The sequence below is a fragment of the Hyla sarda genome, chromosome 8 (genome assembly GCF_029499605.1).
Source record: "Hyla sarda isolate aHylSar1 chromosome 8, aHylSar1.hap1, whole genome shotgun sequence".
Lineage (NCBI taxonomy): Eukaryota > Metazoa > Chordata > Amphibia > Anura > Hylidae > Hyla > Hyla sarda.
Window position 1 is genome coordinate 4,840,960 of NC_079196.1, and position 18,231 is coordinate 4,859,190.

At 45.0% G+C, this 18,231-nt stretch overlaps 1 protein-coding gene across 1 annotated transcript in view; it reads right to left on the reverse strand.

Annotated features, from left to right (window-relative positions):
• Positions 1-11,598, reverse strand: part of LOC130284610 (glycophorin-C-like) — a 68,490-nt gene extending 56,892 nt beyond the window's left edge. Inside the window, exons 1-2 of the mRNA XM_056535103.1 lie at positions 11,523-11,598; positions 11,015-11,072 (exon numbers count right to left, since the gene is read on the reverse strand). Of these exons, the coding sequence (XP_056391078.1) occupies positions 11,015-11,072; positions 11,523-11,543 (79 nt within the window). The 5' untranslated portion in view covers positions 11,544-11,598. The remainder of the gene's footprint in view (positions 1-11,014; positions 11,073-11,522) is intronic.
• Positions 11,599-18,231: the final 6,633 nt, after the last annotated feature.

Below are 18,231 nucleotides of genomic sequence, written 5' to 3' on the forward strand. Positions count from 1 at the left end.
CGTTTCAGCTGACTCACTCAAGATGCTTGAAAATGGCTGAGTGAGTCAGCTGAAACGTCGCTTTCTTTGGATGGAATAAAGCTTCACTTTTTTTCACCATAACCTTACTTTGAGTGCTGCAAATATTATTTTTTGTATTTCAAGAGTCCTGGACCAAGACTGTTCTGTTTGCTGGCACCTACTCCTATGCATTTCTGGTAGTGCTGTTTGTCAACTTTGGATATCTATCTATCTGTCTATCTATCTATCTATCTCATATCTATCTATCTATCTATCTAATATCTATCTATCTCATATCTATCTATTTATATATCCATCTATCTATCTCATATCTATCTATCTCATACCTATCTATCTAATATCTATCTCATATCTATCTATCTATCTATCTTATATCTATCTCATATCTATCTATCTCATATCTATCTATCTATCTATCTATCTCATACCTATCTATCTAATATCTATCTTATATTTATCTATCTAATATCTATCTTATATCTATCTATCTAATATCTATCTTCTATCTATCTATCTATCTATCTATCTATCTATCTCATATCCATCTATCTCATTTCTATCTACCTCATATCTATCTATCTATCTATCTCATATCTATCTATCTATCTATCTATCTCATATCTATCTATCTCTCTCATATCTATCTCATATCTATCTATCTATCTCATACCTATCTATCTATCTGTCTCATATCTATCTATCCATCTATCTGTCTCATATCTATCTATCCATCTATCTATCTCATATATATCTATCCATCTATCTACCTCATATCTATCTATCTCATATCTATCTCATATTTATCTCATATCTATCTCATATCTATCTCATATCTATCTATCTATCTATCTATCTCATATCTATCTATCTATCTATCTATCTATCTATCTATCTCATATCTATCTCTCTATCTATCTATCTCATATCTATCTATCTATCTATCTATCTCATATCTATCTATATCTATCTAATATCTATCTATCTATCTCATATCTATCTATATCTATATCTATATCTATCTCATATCTATCTATATCTATCTCATATCTATCTATATCTATTGTTACGCCGAGCGCTCCGGGTCCCCGCTCCTCCCCGGAGCGCTCGCTACACTCTCGCTACTGCAGCGCCCCGGTCAGATCCACTGACCGGGTGCGCTGCGATACCGCCTCCATCCGGGATGCGATTCACGATGCGGGTGGCGCCCGCTCGCGATGCGCACCCCGGCTCCCGTACCTGACTCGCTCTCTGTCGGTCCTGTCCCGGCGCGCGCGGCCCCGCTTCCTAGAGCGCGCGCGCGCCGGGTCTCTGCGATTTAAAGGGCCACTGCGCCGCTGATTGGCGCAGTGGTTCTAATTAGTGTGTTCACCTGTGCACTCCCTATTTATACCTCACTTCCCCTGCACTCCCTCGCCGGATCTTGTTGCCATTGTGCCAGTGAAAGCGTTTCCTTGTGTGTTCCTAGCCTGTGTTCCAGACCTCCTGCCGTTGCCCCTGACTACGATCCTTGCTGCCTGCCCCGACCTTCTGCTACGTCCGACCTTCAGAGACTTCGTGACAATCAACTTTATGCCAAAATGGAGAAATGTCTGTTTGAATGTCAATCTCTTCCTTTCCTAGGATACTTGGTCTCTGGCCGGGGACTACAAATGGATCCAGACAAACTCTCTGCCGTCTTAGATTGGCCACGCCCCTCCGGACTCCGTGCTATCCAACATTTTTTGGGGTTCGCCAATTATTACAGACAATTTATTCCACATTTTTCCACCATTGTGGCTCCTATCGTGGCTTTAACCAAGAAGAATGCCAATCCTAAGTCATGGCCTCCTCAAGCGGAAGACGCCTTTAAACGGCTCAAGTCTGCCTTTTCTTCTGCTCCCGTGCTCTCCAGACCTGACCCATCTAAACCCTTCCTATTGGAGGTTGATGCCTCCTCAGTAGGAGCTGGAGCGGTTCTTCTACAAAAAAATTCTTCCGGGCATGCTGTTACTTGTGGTTTTTTTTCTAGGACCTTCTCTCCGGCGGAGAGGAACTACTCCATCGGGGATCGAGAGCTACTGGCCATTAAATTAGCACTTGAGGAATGGAGGCATCTGCTGGAGGGATCAAAATTTCCAGTTATTATTTACACCGATCACAAGAATCTCTCCTATCTCCAGTCTGCCCAACGGCTGAATCCTCGCCAGGCCAGGTGGTCTCTGTTCTTTGCCCGGTTTAATTTTGAAATTCACGTTCGCCCTGCCGATAAGAACATTAGGGCCGATGCTCTCTCTCGTTCCTCGGATGCCTCAGAAGTTGAACTCTCTCCGCAACACATCATTCCTCCTGACTGCCTGATCTCCACTTCTCCAGCCTCCATCAGGCAAACTCCTCCAGGGAAGACCTTCGTCTCTCCACGCCAACGCCTCGGAATCCTCAAATGGGGTCACTCCTCCCATCTCGCAGGCCATGCGGGCATCAAGAAATCCTTGCAACTCATCTCTCGTTTCTATTGGTGGCCGACTCTGGAGACGGATGTTGTTGATTTTGTGCGAGCCTGCACTGTCTGTGCCCGGGATAAGACTCCTCGCCAGAAGCCTGCTGGTCTTCTTCATCCTCTGCCTGTCCCCGAACAGCCTTGGTCTCTGATTGGTATGGACTTTATTACAGACTTACCCCCATCCCGTGGCAACACAGTTGTTTGGGTGGTCGTTGATCGATTTTCCAAGATGGCACATTTTATTCCTCTTCCTGTTCTTCCTTCAGCGCCTCAGTTGGCAAAACAATTTTTTGTACACATTTTTCGTCTTCACGGGTTGCCCACGCAGATCGTCTCGGATAGAGGCGTCCAATTCGTGTCAAAATTCTGGAGGGCTCTCTGTAAACAACTCAAGATTAAATTAAACTTTTCTTCTGCTTATCATCCTCAATCCAATGGACAAGTAGAAAGAATTAACCAAGTCCTGGGTGATTATTTACGGCATTTTGTTTCCTCCCGCCAGGATGACTGGGCAGATCTTCTACCATGGGCCGAATTCTCGTACAACTTCAGAGTCTCTGAATCTTCTTCCAAATCCCCATTTTTCGTGGTGTACGGCCGTCACCCTCTTCCCCCCCTCCCTACTCCCTTGCCCTCTGGTTTGCCCGCTGTGGATGAAATAACTCGTGATCTTTCCACCATATGGAAAGAGACCCAAAATTCTCTCTTACAGGCTTCATCACGCATGAAGAAGTTTGCTGATAAGAAAAGAAGAGCTCCCCCCATTTTTTCTCCCGGAGACAAGGTATGGCTCTCCGCTAAATATGTCCGCTTCCGTGTTCCCAGCTACAAATTGGGACCACGCTATCTTGGTCCTTTCAAAATTTTGTGCCAGATTAATCCTGTCTCTTACAAACTTCTTCTTCCTCCTTCTCTTCGTATTCCTAATGCCTTTCACGTTTCTCTTCTTAAACCACTCATCATCAACCGTTTCTCTCCCAAACTTGTTTCTCCCACTCCTGTTTCCGGCTCTTCGGACATCTTCTCCGTAAAGGAGATACTGGCCTCCAAGAAGGTCAGAGGGAAGACCTTTTTTTTGGTCGATTGGGAGGGCTGTGGTCCTGAAGAGAGATCCTGGGAACCTGAGGACAATATCCTAGACAAAAGTCTGGTCCTCAGGTTCTCAGGCTCCAAGAAGAGGGGGAGACCCAAGGGGGGGGGTACTGTTACGCCGAGCGCTCCGGGTCCCCGCTCCTCCCCGGAGCGCTCGCTACACTCTCGCTACTGCAGCGCCCCGGTCAGATCCACTGACCGGGTGCGCTGCGATACCGCCTCCAGCCGGGATGCGATTCGCGATGCGGGTGGCGCCTGCTCGCGATGCGCACCCCGGCTCCCGTACCTGACTCGCTCTCCGTCGGTCCTGTCCCGGCGCGCGCGGCCCCGCTCCCTAGGGCGCGCGCGCGCCGGGTCTCTGCGATTTAAAGGGCCACTGCGCCGCTGATTGGCGCAGTGGTTCTAATTAGTGTGTTCACCTGTGCACTCCCTATTTATACCTCACTCCCCCTGCACTCCCTCGCCGGATCTTGTTGCCATTGTGCCAGTGAAAGCGTTTCCTTGTGTGTTCCTAGCCTGTGTTCCAGACCTCCTGCCGTTGCCCCTGACTACGATCCTTGCTGCCTGCCCCGACCTTCTGCTACGTCCGACCTTGCTTTTGTCTACTCCCTTGTACCGCGCCTATCTTCAGCAGTCAGAGAGGTTGAGCCGTTGCTAGTGGATACGACCTGGTTACTACCGCCGCAGCAAGACCATCCCGCTTTGCGGCGGGCTCTGGTGAACACCAGTAGTGACTTAGAACCGGTCCACTAGCACGGTCCACGCCAATCCCTCTCTGGCACAGAGGATCCACCTCCTGCCAGCCGGCATCGTGACATCTATCTATAAAATATAAAAACAAAGCAGCACTCCCAAGAAAAAGGGGTAAGAAAAGTCCTTGTATGTGGGATCAAGCAGTCTATGGGACCCCGGTTATGGGTCCAACAATTCTGAGAAAAATCGGAGCCGCTGCAGCACAACAGAGTAGCAAAAAGTGAAGCTTTAATCCAGCTAAAAAATGTCTCTCACAACCTTTTTCAAGTCAGAGTGTAAGTGATCCAAAGTAGTTTAAATAAGCATAGTCATGTGATGACATAATTAACATACATATACATAATTAAAGTGACAAGTGCATAATCACAATACATAGGAATACAATAAGATATACTGTATGAGAATCAAACTGTGTCATTTAAATAAATATAAGTGCAGAGCGACAATAGTGATAAAAACACTAAACACATCACAAATATAGATAATTATAGCAGCTGACAGTAATTAAACTTTGTTGCAAAAGACGGGAAGGAACCGTTACATATTGTTCTTCCCAGCCTGTGTTTGTAAATAAAGTCGCGTGTGCAGGATCTTCCACATGGCGCCATAGTCGGTGCTTCCGTGTATAACCAGCGGGCCAATAGCGCATCATCATTCCATGCGTGTCATCAGTCACGGGACCCGCAGCCACATGATTGAGAGGGCAGCGTCATCAACCATGTGACTAATAGTCACGCGACCGGAACGGCACACAATGTATTACAGGGAGCACAGGTTACCCCGAGCATGCGAATGCGCAACATTCTTTAGAGCAACAGAAAAGAAAAGGGGAAAGAAGGAAAAGCAGAAAAAGCTAAAGAAACAAAAATAGAAGCTAAGAGGGTAATTTGAGAAAAAATATGAAAAAAATTAAAAATGAATAATAAAAGTAGAAAAGTATAAATAGTAATAATAATAATGCATAGCCCAAATTAAATCCCAGAATAACAAGTCTATTGAGACAACCTCTTGGGATATAAGATGTACTAAATTGTATCGTAAATTACATCAGAAATATTAAGATAAAGTTTTATGTACGAAGCCCACCAGCAGACAGCATGAAGCATAAAACATGCCTGGCACTATATGTGTAGATGGGTCTCTATGACAACTGGCCCGCTGGATAAACATGGTGGAAGATCAAAAAAAGATAAATAAAATTGACAAAATCAAGCAAATTCTATGACCATATGCCATGAAGGCAAGATCCTACCTTCGTGACACCACTGATTTTCAGATTGCAGACCTAAGAGTACCTCCTGGAGTCATCATTGCTACGCTGGATGTCGTTAGCCTATACACCTCCATTCCATCATGATGGGGGTGTCCGGGCTGCGAGGTCCAGCTTGGCCCCAGATTTTTAAGTGGAGAAAATGACTACATTACTTACAGAAGTTGTCTTTACGTAACAACTATTTTCTCTTCAATTATACTTTTTTTTCCTCCTGACGTCCGGCACCGCCGTGGGCACGAATGTGGGGCCCACGTACGCAAACATGTTCATGGCGGTGCTGAAAGAGACATATCCCACCACTCTGGCCTTGTGCTGGGGTGGTGGAGAATTATTGATGATGTGTTTCTCGTCTAGGGGGAAGACATGACTCAACTTCATGGTTTGCATACATATCTTAATTCTGTGAATGTGCACATTAAATTTACCTTAAACGCCTCTACAACTTCAAACCATTTTCTCGATACAATAGTTTTGGTTGAAAATGACCATCGAACCACTGAACTTTTTGTTAAAGAAACGGATAGTAATTTGGTACTCCATTTTGATTGTTTCTATCTGCAGCCGATGATATGCTCGCTCACTGGCAGTCAGATGCTGAGGGAGCAGAGTACCGTCAAGTCTGCGGAAAAACTTGAGTCTCCGCTTGTGAGAATGGTCAATAATTTTTCTAAACATGGCCACCCTAGAGAATTACTCAGACAAGAGAAGTCTGGAAATATTACTCCGGGGGAAGGATATGGAGGGGTCAATACTGCAGATATTACTCCGGGGGAAGGATACGGAGGGGTCAATACTGCAGATATTACTCCGGGGGAAGGATACGGAGGGGTAAATACTGGAAATATTACTCCGGGGGAAGGATACGGAGGGGTCAATACTGCAGATATTACTCCGGGGGAAGGATATGGAGGGGTCAATACTGGAAATATTACTCCGGGGGAAGGATACAGAGGGGTCAATACTGCAGATATTACTCCGGGGAAGGATACGGAGGGGTCAATACTGCAGATATTACTCCAGGGGAAGGATACAGAGGGGTCAATACTAGAGATATTACTCCGGGGGAAGGATACGGAGGGGTCAATACTAGAGATATTACTCCGGGGGAAGGATACGGAGAGGACAATACTAGAGATATTACTCCGGGGGAAGGATACGGAGGGGTCAATACTAGAGATATTACTCCGGGGGAAGGATACGGAGGGGTCGATACTAGAGATATTACTCCGGGGGAAGGATACGGAGGGGACAATACTGCAGATATTACTCCGGGGGAAGAATACGGAGGGGACAATACTGCAGATATTACTCCAGGGGAAGGATACGGAGGGGTCAATACTAGAGATATTACTCCGGGGGAAGGATACGGAGGGGACAATACTGCAGATATTACTCCGGGGGAAGAATACGGAGGGGACAATACTGCAGATATTACTCCGGGGGAAGGATACGGAGGGGTCAATACTGCAGATATTACTCCGGGGGAAGGATACAGAGGGGTCAATACTGCAGATATTACTCCGGGGGAAGGATACGGAGGGGACAATACTGCAGATATTACTCCGGGGGAAGGATACGGAGGGGTCAATACTGCAGATATTACTCCGGGGGAAGGATACGGAGGGGACAATACTGCAGATATTACTCCGGGGGAAGGATACGGAGGGGACAATACTGGAGATATTACTCCGGGGAAGGATACGGAGGGGTCAATACTGCAGATATTACTCCAGGGAAGGATACGGAGGGGACAATACTGCAGATATTACTCCGGGGGAAGGATACGGAGGGAACAATACTGCAGATATTACTCCGGGGGAAGGATACAGAGGGGTCAATACTGCAGATATTACTCCCAAACACTTCCTCACATGGAGCAGAAGTGGACTCACAGGAGAGGTCAGGAAATTCCAGAATAACCAACGTCATAGAAGAATGTGAAGAGACTTTGTTTCTCCTTCAGCTTCTCAAAACAACCGAGACAAGAAAAGATAAACCATGGATACAATGTTATAAAGATAGATAGATAGATATGAGATAGATAGATATGAGATAGATAGATAGATAGATAGATATGAGATAGATAGATAGATATGAGATAGATAGATATATATATATGAGGTAGATAGATATGAGATAGATATGAGATAGATAGATATATATGAGGTAGATATATATGAGATAGATAGATATGAGATAGATAGATATGAGATAGATAGATAGATATATATGAGGTAGATAGATATGAGATAGATAGATAGATGGATGATAGATAGATAGATAGATATATATGAGATAGATAGATAGATAGATAGATAGATAGATAGATAGATAGATAGATATGAGATAGTTAGATAGATATGAGATAGATAGATATGAGATAGATGGTTATGAGATAGATAGATGGATATGAGATAGATAGATAGATAGATAGATATGAGGTAGATAGATAGATATGAGAGATAGATATATAGGAGGTAGATAGATATGAGATAGATAGTTATGAGATAGATAGATATGAGATAGATAGATATGAGATAGATATGAGATAGATAGATATATATGAGATAGATAGATATATATGAGGTAGATAGATATGAGATAGATGGTTATGAGATAGATAGATAGATAGATAGATAGATAGATATGAGATAGATAGATATGAGGTAGATAGATATATAGGAGGTAGATAGATATGAGATAGATAGATAGATAGATAGATATGAGGTAGATAGATAGATATGAGATAGATAGATATATATATGAGGTAGATAGATATGAGATAGATATGAGATAGATAGTTATATATGAGGTAGATAGATATGAGATAGATAGATATGAGATAGATAGATATGAGATAGATAGATAGATATATATGAGGTAGATAGATATGAGATAGATAGATAGATGGATGATAGATAGATAGATATATATGAGATAGATAGATAGATAGATAGATAGATAGATAGATAGATATGAGATAGTTAGATAGATATGAGATAGATAGATATGAGATAGATGGTTATGAGATAGATAGATGGATATGAGATAGATAGATAGATAGATAGATATGAGGTAGATAGATAGATATGAGAGATAGATATATAGGAGGTAGATAGATATGAGATAGATAGTTATGAGATAGATAGATATGAGATAGATAGATATGAGATAGATATGAGATAGATAGATATATATGAGATAGATAGATATATATGAGGTAGATAGATATGAGATAGATGGTTATGAGATAGATAGATAGATAGATAGATAGATAGATATGAGATAGATAGATATGAGGTAGATAGATATATAGGAGGTAGATAGATATGAGATAGATAGATAGATAGATATGAGGTAGATAGATAGATATGAGATAGATAGATATATATGAGGTAGATAGATATGAGATAGATAGTTATGAGATAGATATGAGATAGATAGATAGATAGATAGATAGATAGATAGATAGATAGATAGATAGATATATACAGTCATGGCCGTAAATGTTGTCACCCCTGAAATATTTCTATAAAATGAAGTATTCCTCACAGGAAAGGATTGCAGTAACACATGTTTTGCTATACACATGTTTATTCCCTTTGTGTGTATTGGAACTAAACCAAAAAAGGAGGAAAAAAAGCCAATTGGACATAATGTCACCAAACTCCAAAAATGGTCTGGACAAAATTATTGGCACCTTTCAAAATTGTGGATAAATAAGATTGTATCAAGCATGTGATGTTCCTTTATACTCACCTGGGGCAAGTAACAGGCGTGGGCAATATAAAAACCACACCTGAAGGCAGATAAAAAGGAGAGAAGTTCACTTAGTCTATGCATTGTGTTTGTGTGTGCCACACTAAGCATGGACAACAGAAAGAGGAGAAGAGAACTGTCTGAGGACTTGAGAACCAAAATTGTGGGAAAATGTCAACAATCTCAATGTTACAAGTCCATCTCCAGAGATCTAGATTTGTCTTTGTCCACAGTGTGCAACATTATCAAGAAGTTTACAACCCATGGCACTGTAGATAATCTCCCTAGGCGTGGACGGAAGAGAAAAATTTATGAAAGGTGTCAACGGAGGATAGTCAGGAAGGTGGATAAGCAGCCCCAAACAAGTTCCAAAGATATTCAAGCTGTCCTGCAAGATCAGGGAGCATCAGTGTCAGCGCGAACTATCCAACGACATTTAAATGAAATGAAATGCTATGGAGGAGACCCAGGAGGACCCCACTATGGAGGAGACCCAGGAGGACCCCACTATGGAGGAGACCCAGGAGGACCCCACTATGGAAGAGACCCAGGAGGACCCCACTATGGAAGAGACCCAGGAGGACCCCACTATGGAGGAGACCCAGGAGGACCCCACTATGGAGGAGACCCAGGAGGACCCCACTATGGAGGAGACCCAGGAGGACCTCACTATGGAGGAGACCCAGGAGGACCCCGCTATGGAGGAGACCCAGGAGGACCCCACTATGGAGGAGACACAGGAGGACCCCACTATGGAGGAGACCCAGGAGGACCCCACTATGGAGGAGACCCAGGAGGACCCCACTGCTGACACAGAGATATAAAAACTGAACTTGAGTAGCCAAAATCCTTCTGGGAAAACGTCTTGTGGACAGATGAGACCAAGATAGAGCTTTTTGTTAAAGCAAATCATTCTACTGTTTACTGAAAACGGAATGAGGCCTACAAAGAAAAGAACACAGTACCTACAGTGACATATGGGGGAGGTCAGTGATGTTTTGGGTTGTTTTGCTGCCTCTGGCACTGGGGGCCTTGAATGTGTACAAGACATCATGAAATCTGAGGATTACCAATGGATTTTGGGTCGCACTGTACAGCACAGTGTCAGAAAGCTGCGTTTGTGTCTGAGATCTTGGGTCTTCCAGCAGGACAATGACCCCAAACATGCGTCACAAAGCCCCAGAAATGGATGACAACAAAGTGCTGGAGAGTTCTGAAGTGTCAGCAATGAGTCCAGATCTAAATCCCATTGAACAGGGGACGTTCTTGAAATTCCGGAATATTCGGAAAGCATGTCTTCAAAAGATTCCAATGTTTATTAAGGGCACTCCCTATTGCTTTGGAGTTCTCATTGAAAGTAGAAACAAATTGGATACGAGCATTCGATACACATTTTTTTTTTTTTTTTTGGGTGGGGGGGGGGGGGGGGGTGTAAAAGTTTCTTGCGATCCAGAGTCATCACTCTAGTATTGACCCCTCGGTATCCTTCCCCGGGGCATGCTGGGAGTTGTAGTTTTGCTACAGATGGAGGCACCCTAGTTGAGAAACACTGCAGAATAACTGGTGGTCCTCATTCATTTAGCAGTCACAGATGCAAAACAAAGCAAAAAAGAAGGGAAACAAATTGTGTCACTCACCCCAAATGCTGTCCGGGCATGATGGGAGTTGTAGTTGTATTATATAGTCTGTACATATCTGCAACATAAATAAAAGCAATGCTCAAATAAATAATAATGTGGTAGCCCTTGGGGGGTGGTAGTTGGGGTATTGTTTTGGTGGATGAGGGGTTAAGGTTAACCCTATAGTTTGTGACGCAAGGCTGAGGGCTAATATGCTGAGGTAAATCTCCGGCCTATTGCCGCCCTTCCCAGTAACGATAGGTGCATGAAATGAAATGACTGAACGTCCACAAGGTAGCTGAACTTGAACTTGGATAAACTTTACTTAAATGCTTGCGGTACATCCAATGAACAGTAACAGTCTCAGGAATACAGTCTCTATATAGTTCAATGACTGACAGTTGTTGCGGACCTTGACTTCTGATATAGTCTGAGAATTTAGGGTAATTTGCGAAGATCCGTCCGGATTTAGGGGATAGATAAGGTCCGGTGATCCTGCAGAGTGCTTAGGGATTGATACACTCACAATTCTGAATAGATCACCCATTGCCGCAAGGCTCGGGCCTAACTCGCTGCAGAAGACAGCTGCGCAGATCCTGCTCGTTTGACAGCCCGGGAACAAGAGAGAGAGTAATGACCGCTGCTCCCTTATATGGGCAGGGGCGGGGCCGCTTCTTACTGGTCCAAGCAACTGTCACTCACCGTCAGAGGGAGTGATGGGTACAATACGTCATAGGGACCTCCAAAGGTCCTTAAGCCTAAAAACCATAGAGTTTATCTGATCACATGACCCGCAGGTCCTGCTACACTCCGTACAGGTAATTAACCATTTATATACATTTGTACAATCATATTTATATAAATCCTGAATAACTGCTAGATAAGTAATACTTAGATGAGAGGTGACAAGGGGTGGACTAGATACAAAGAACCCCGGCGTCCTAGGGACTCTGGCTATGAGGACTTCTACACAGGTACCATATAGGATGCGGTACCGGGACACCACAATAAGAATTAAAAAAAAAATTGTAGATTGTCTCTGTAACTGCTTTGTTTCTACTGTTCCTATGCAGCTCTATGTGTTACCATGGCAACAGACTACACAACAGAGCCAGTGTAGTCTGACCCTGCAGTCACACTACTTCAAAGGGGTACTCCGCCCCTAGACATCTTATCCCCTATGAAGTCAGAACGCGGGGGTCCCGCCGCTGGGGACCCCCGGGATCTCGGCTGCAGCCCCCACCTGTTGCTGCTTCTGGCAGCGCTGGAGGCTCTCATCCTAACGCCTCACCACGGTGACGGGAGATTGTGACGCATGACTCCACCCCCTCAATGCAAGTCTATGGGAGGGGGCGTGACATACGTATGTCACGCCCCCTCCCATAGACTTGCATTGAGGGGCGGGGCGTGATGTCGCACGGGGGCGGAGTCGTGACGTCATGATCTCACATCACCGTGGTCAGGAGCCGAAGCCTCCAGCATTTCCGGAAGCCGCAACAGGTGGGTGCTGCAGCCGAGATCCCGGGGGTCCCCAGTGGCCGGATCCCCGTGATCTGACATCTTATCCCCTCTCCTTTGGATAGGGGATAAGATGTTTAGGGGCGGAGGACCCCTTTAATTTATCCCAAGTTTTTGCTAATCTACACATGATAAAGATTTATGTAGCTGGAGCCACAAATTTAAGGGACCCCATTGCAATGAATGACTGCTTTTAACCATTTCATGGTGTAGCCATTTTTTATTTTGGTAGTTTTCAATTTTTAATTGTCGCCTTCTATGAGCCATAACAAATAAAGTTATGTGAGGACCGATTGTTCTTTGTAATGATATCAGTCACTTTACCACAAAATCTATGGTAAAGCCAAACAATGGTAAAGCCAAAAAAAAAAAAAAAAACACAAAAAAAAAAAAAAAAAAATATATATATATATATATATATATATATATATTTGTGATGTGAAATTGGAAAAAATAATGCTAATTTTGCAAAAATAAGGGGGAGGTAATGTTTCTTTGCATTATATTTAACAATATTTAACACATTTTCTTTATTCTGTAGCTCCATACGATTATATCAATATTTATGTCAATATACCGTATTTATCGGCGTATAACACGCACTTTTTAGGCAAACATTTTTAGCCTAAAGTCAATGTGCGTGTTATACGCCGATACACCCCCAGGAAAGGCAGGGGGAGAGAGGCCGTCGCTGCCCGCTTCTCTCCCCCTGCCTTTCCTGGGGTCTAGAGCCCTGCTGCCGGCCCTTCTCTCCCCCTGGCTATCGGCGCCGCTGCCCGTTTTGTCCCCCTGACTATCGGTACCCGGCGCCCCATTGCCGGCACCGATAGCCAGGGGGAGAGAAGGGGCAGCGGCACCGATTGCCGGCGCCGCTGCCCCGTTGCCTCCCCCCCCATCCCCGGTGGCATAATTACCTGGGTCGGATCCGCGCTGCTGCAGGCCTCCGGCGTGCGTCCCCTGCGTCGTTGCTATGCACGGCGCGGCGCACTGACGCCATGTGGCAATGGGGCGCCGGCACCGATAGTCAGGGGGACAGAACGGGCAGCGGCGCCGATAACCAGGGGGTGAAAAGGGCCGACAGCAGCGCTCTAGACCCCAGGAAAGGCAGGGGGAGAGAAGCGGCCAGCGACGGCCTCTCTCCCCCTGCCTTTCCTGGGGGTATATCGGGGTATACACGCGCACACACGCACCCTCATTTTACCATGGATATTTGGGTAAAAAATTTTTTTTACCCAAATATCCTTGGTAAAATGAGGGTGCGTGTTATAGGCCGGTGCGTGGTATACCCCGATAAATACGGTGTATATATTTTAAACTAGTACACCTAAAATTGCGCTCTTCTGACCCCTCTAACCCTTTTATTTTGTGGTGTTTTCGCGCCGTGATCTTATGTAGACTATACAGTTTTTCTTTAGACTTTTTTTATTTTTTTAACCCTTTTTATTGACTTTTTCTAAAATATAAATTGAAATTGTATTAATATAAATCTGCAATTCTGGCATATGGTGTATTCTTTTTTTATTTTATTTATTTTTTGTAATTTTTACCTTCACTGTGCTGTTCCATTAACATTATATTTTAATTGTTTGGATATTAATGCGAAACCAAATATATACAGTATCTGTTGTTTTTTTTTTTTGTATACTTTATTATATTTTAAAAATGACCTCGGTGGCCAGTTCATCCTTTTGCTATTTTTTTGTGCCACTTTTTTTGCAATTTTCCTCTGTCGTCCCGGAAAGCTTTTAATATGCAGTATAATCTGTGTCAGGAACTGTCGCGAGAAAGAGCAAATCTCCATAACAAACCTTTCCTGCTCTGGACAGTTCCTGATAAGGACAGAGGTGTCAGCAGAGAGCACTGTGGTTAGACTGGAAAGAACTACACAAATTACTGTGGAGCATACAGCAGCTGATAAGTACTGGAAGGGTTAACATTTTTATATAGAAGTCATTTACAAATCTGTATAACTTTCTGGCACCAGTTGATTTGAAAACATTTTTTCTTTACTGGAGTACCCTGTTAAAGCGGTGGATCAACTAGGCTACGTTACCTAGTCCTGCTACTTTGCATGTTATACATTGTATATGGCAATAATCGCTATGGCAGTGTTTTCCAAACAGTGTGTCTCCAGCTGTTGCAAAAACTACAACTCCCAGCATGCCCGGACAGCCGTTGGCTGTCCGGGCATGCTGAGAGTTGTAGTTTTGCAACAGCTGGAGACACACTGTTTGGAAAACACTGGCCTATGGACACTGTTACTCCTTCCAAAAGTGGTTGTTACTAAGTGTCCGCTATGAGTAGGTGAAGAATACTTAGTTGCTGAAGACTTTACACTCCGTCCTCCGCCCGTTCGCCATTATTCTGTTGTGATACGTTTAACCTGAACGCGCGGCTGGTAATAAGCGTTCGGCCGCACAGTGATCGTCTTCCATGTTAATCCACTGTTTATGATAAATCTGGGGGAAATGACACTAATAGCAGCTAATGGAGGCCGCAAGGCTTAGACGCTGATGGGGATTTAGCCACAGACTCATTAGAACATTATGCGCCGAATATCTGAAGGCGACTGAGATAAAGGTGAAACGTTCTGCGTTTCCAGCAAAGCCTTTAAGCTGCGGTGATGACTCCGTGTGTGCCGTGAGGCTGTGAGGTGAATACCGGGAGGCATGGGGTTATTTACTAAGAATGTCCGCGGCCTTGTGGGGAGCGTGCATGATAAAGGAGCAAGAACTGACCATATAATGTGTAAAGAGGAACCCCAACTCCCCCACAGCAACAGTCATGGGAAAGGAGGATTGAGCTTGTTGGATTCCAGTGGATGACTGAGGATTCTGGAGAAAGGAGGACAGAGGGGACTGGAGAAAGGAGGACAGAGGAGTCTGGAAGGAGAAGGACAAAGGAGTCTGGAAGGAGACGGACAGAGGAGTCTGGAAGAGAACAGAGGAGTCTGAAGAAGGACTGAGGAGTAAGGAGGAGAACAGATGAGTCTGTAGGAGGACAGAGGAGTCTGGAGGAGGACAGAGGAGTCAGGAGGAGAATAGAGGAGTCTGGAGGAGGAGGACAGAGGAGTCTGTAGAAGGAAAGAGGAGCTGGGGGAGAACAGAGGAGTCTGGAGAAACACAGAGGAGTCAAGAGGAGAACAGAGGAGTCTGGAGGGAGGACAGAGGAGTCTGGAGAAGGACAGAAAAGTCTGGGGGAGGGCAGATGAGTCAGGGGGAGGACAGATGAGTCTGGAGAAGGACAGAGGAGTCTGGAGGGGGAGGACAGAGGAGTCTGGAGGGGACAGAATAGTCTGGAGGAGGACAGAGGGGTCTGGAGGAGGACAGAGGGGTCTGGAGGAGGACAGAGGAGGATAGAGGAGGAGGACAGAGGAGTCTGGAGGGGACAGAGGAGTCTGGAGGGGGAGAACAGAGGAGTCTGGAGGAGGACAGAGCAGTCTGGAGGGGACAGAGGAGTCTGGAGGAGGACAGAGGGGTCTGGAGGAGGACAGCGGGTCTGGAGGAGGAGGACAGAGGGGTCTGGAGGAGGAGGACAGAGGAGTCTGGACGAGGAGGACAGAGGAGTCTGGACAAGGAGGACAGAGGAGTCTGAAGGGGACAGAGGAGTCCTGCAGCAGCCTACTCCCCTCTTCCCATTAAACACAGATTGATACTTGCCTAGTGTTCATGTATATGGCGAGGACCAGCTGTCATTCTGCTGACACACAATGAAAGTGTCCAGACAGCTGAGACTCCTGGACTCTGTATCTCGGCCTCGTCTTTTTATCTTGTGCTATATTTAAAGGGCCACTAACCTTCTACTTATAGAGGAGCCGCTGATCATCTAAAGATGGAAATGGTGAAGGTTCTGAGCACTGGAGATATGAATTATAAAGAGGGGATCATGGAGGGAGAACAAAGGGATCAGCATCTCCAAAGTCTGTTACTGTGTCTTTAATTTACTTGACATTTATCAACAGCTTTTGGAAGGGGCAATATTATTATTAAAATGAACTTACCGTATTTTCCGGCGTATAAGACAACCCCCAACTTTTACAGTTAAAATATAGAGTTTGGGTAATACTCGTCATATAAGACTACCCCTCTACCGCAATACGGTACCTTACCATTGTTCCCCACATTAGGTTGGCAGTATAGTTCCCCCCACATTAGGTTGTCAGCATAGTTCCCCCCACATTAGGTTGGCAGCATAGTTCCCCCCACATTAGGTTGGCAGTATAGTTCCCCCCACATTAGGTTGTCAGCATAGTTCCCCCCACATTAGGTTGGCAGTATAGTTCCCCCACATTAGGTTGTCAGCATAGTTCCCCCCACCTTAGGTTGGCAGTATAGTTCCCCAACACATTAGGTTGGCAGTATAGTTCCCCCACATTAGGTTGGCAGTATAGTTCCCCCACATTAGGTTGGCAGTATAGTTCCCCCACATTAGGTTGGCAGTATAGTTCCCCCACATCAAGTGCAGTATAGTTCCCCCACATTAGGTTGGCAGCATAGTTCCCCCCACATTAAGTTGGCAGCATAGTTCCCCCACATTAGATTGTCAGTGTAGTTCCCCCACATTAGGTGCAGTATAGTTCCCACCACATTAGGTTGGCAGTATAGTTCCTCCACATTAGGTTGGCAGTATAGTTCCCCCACATTAGGCTGGCAGTATAGTTCCCCCCACATTAAGTTGGCAGTATAGTTCCCCCACATTAGGTTGGCAGTATAGTTCACCCACATTAGGTTGTAGTTCCCCCATATTAGGTTGGCAGTATAGTTTCCCCACATTAGGTTGGCAGTATAGTTCCCCCCACATTAGGTTGGCAGTATAGTTCACCCACATTAGGTTGGCAGTATAGTTCCCCCCACATTAGGTTGGCAGTATCATTCCTCCACATTAGGTTGGCAGTATAGTTCCACCACATTAGGTTGGCAGTATAGTTCCCCCACATTAGGTTGGCAGTATAGTTCACCCACATTAGGTTGGCAGTATAGTTCCCCCCACATTAGGTTGGCAGTATAGTTCATCCCCATTAGGTTGGCAGTATAGTTCACCCACATTAGGTTGGCAGTATAGTGCGGACCATCTTAGTTATAAAAGAGCGGTCCGCCACCGTTTGTTGAGCCCACCCACCGCTGATCAGTCCCGTAGTACTGATCAGCATTTTTTTTTTGTGGTGTCGGCGCTTTTTTCGGGTTTTCTAGCGCTTTTTTGCACCCATAGGTGGTCCGTGCCACCAGTAGCAGGCGTGTACTGTGTGGACGGACCGTACCTGTGTGTGCAGCCTGTCCCACTGCTGTCAGTGATTTATCACTGATCAGCGTTTTTGGGGGGTTCAGGTGGGTGCATTTTTTTATTTTATTTTTCTCTTTTTTCTTTTTTTGGGGGTCTGTGTACAAGCCACCAGCCACTGTTCTGGGCTGAGTGGCCGGACCCCCCACTGACTTCTGCGCCCCCTGCCGCCACAAGCGCTAATCAGTGCGCACACCACTGATTAGATAAACGTTTTTTTTTTGGCGCAGGGCTTTTTGCGCTAGAAGTCCCCTTTTTTTAAAGTCCCCTTTTTATTTTATATTTTTTTCTGTTAGGGCGGGTTAGTTTAGTTAGGTTAGGTAAGGGAGGGTTAGGGTGGGTTAGGGCGGGTTAGGGAGATAGTCTCGCACCACACTACACACAGCACACACATCAATAAAGTTTCCCCCCCCCCACACACACACCCGTATCCCCATTAG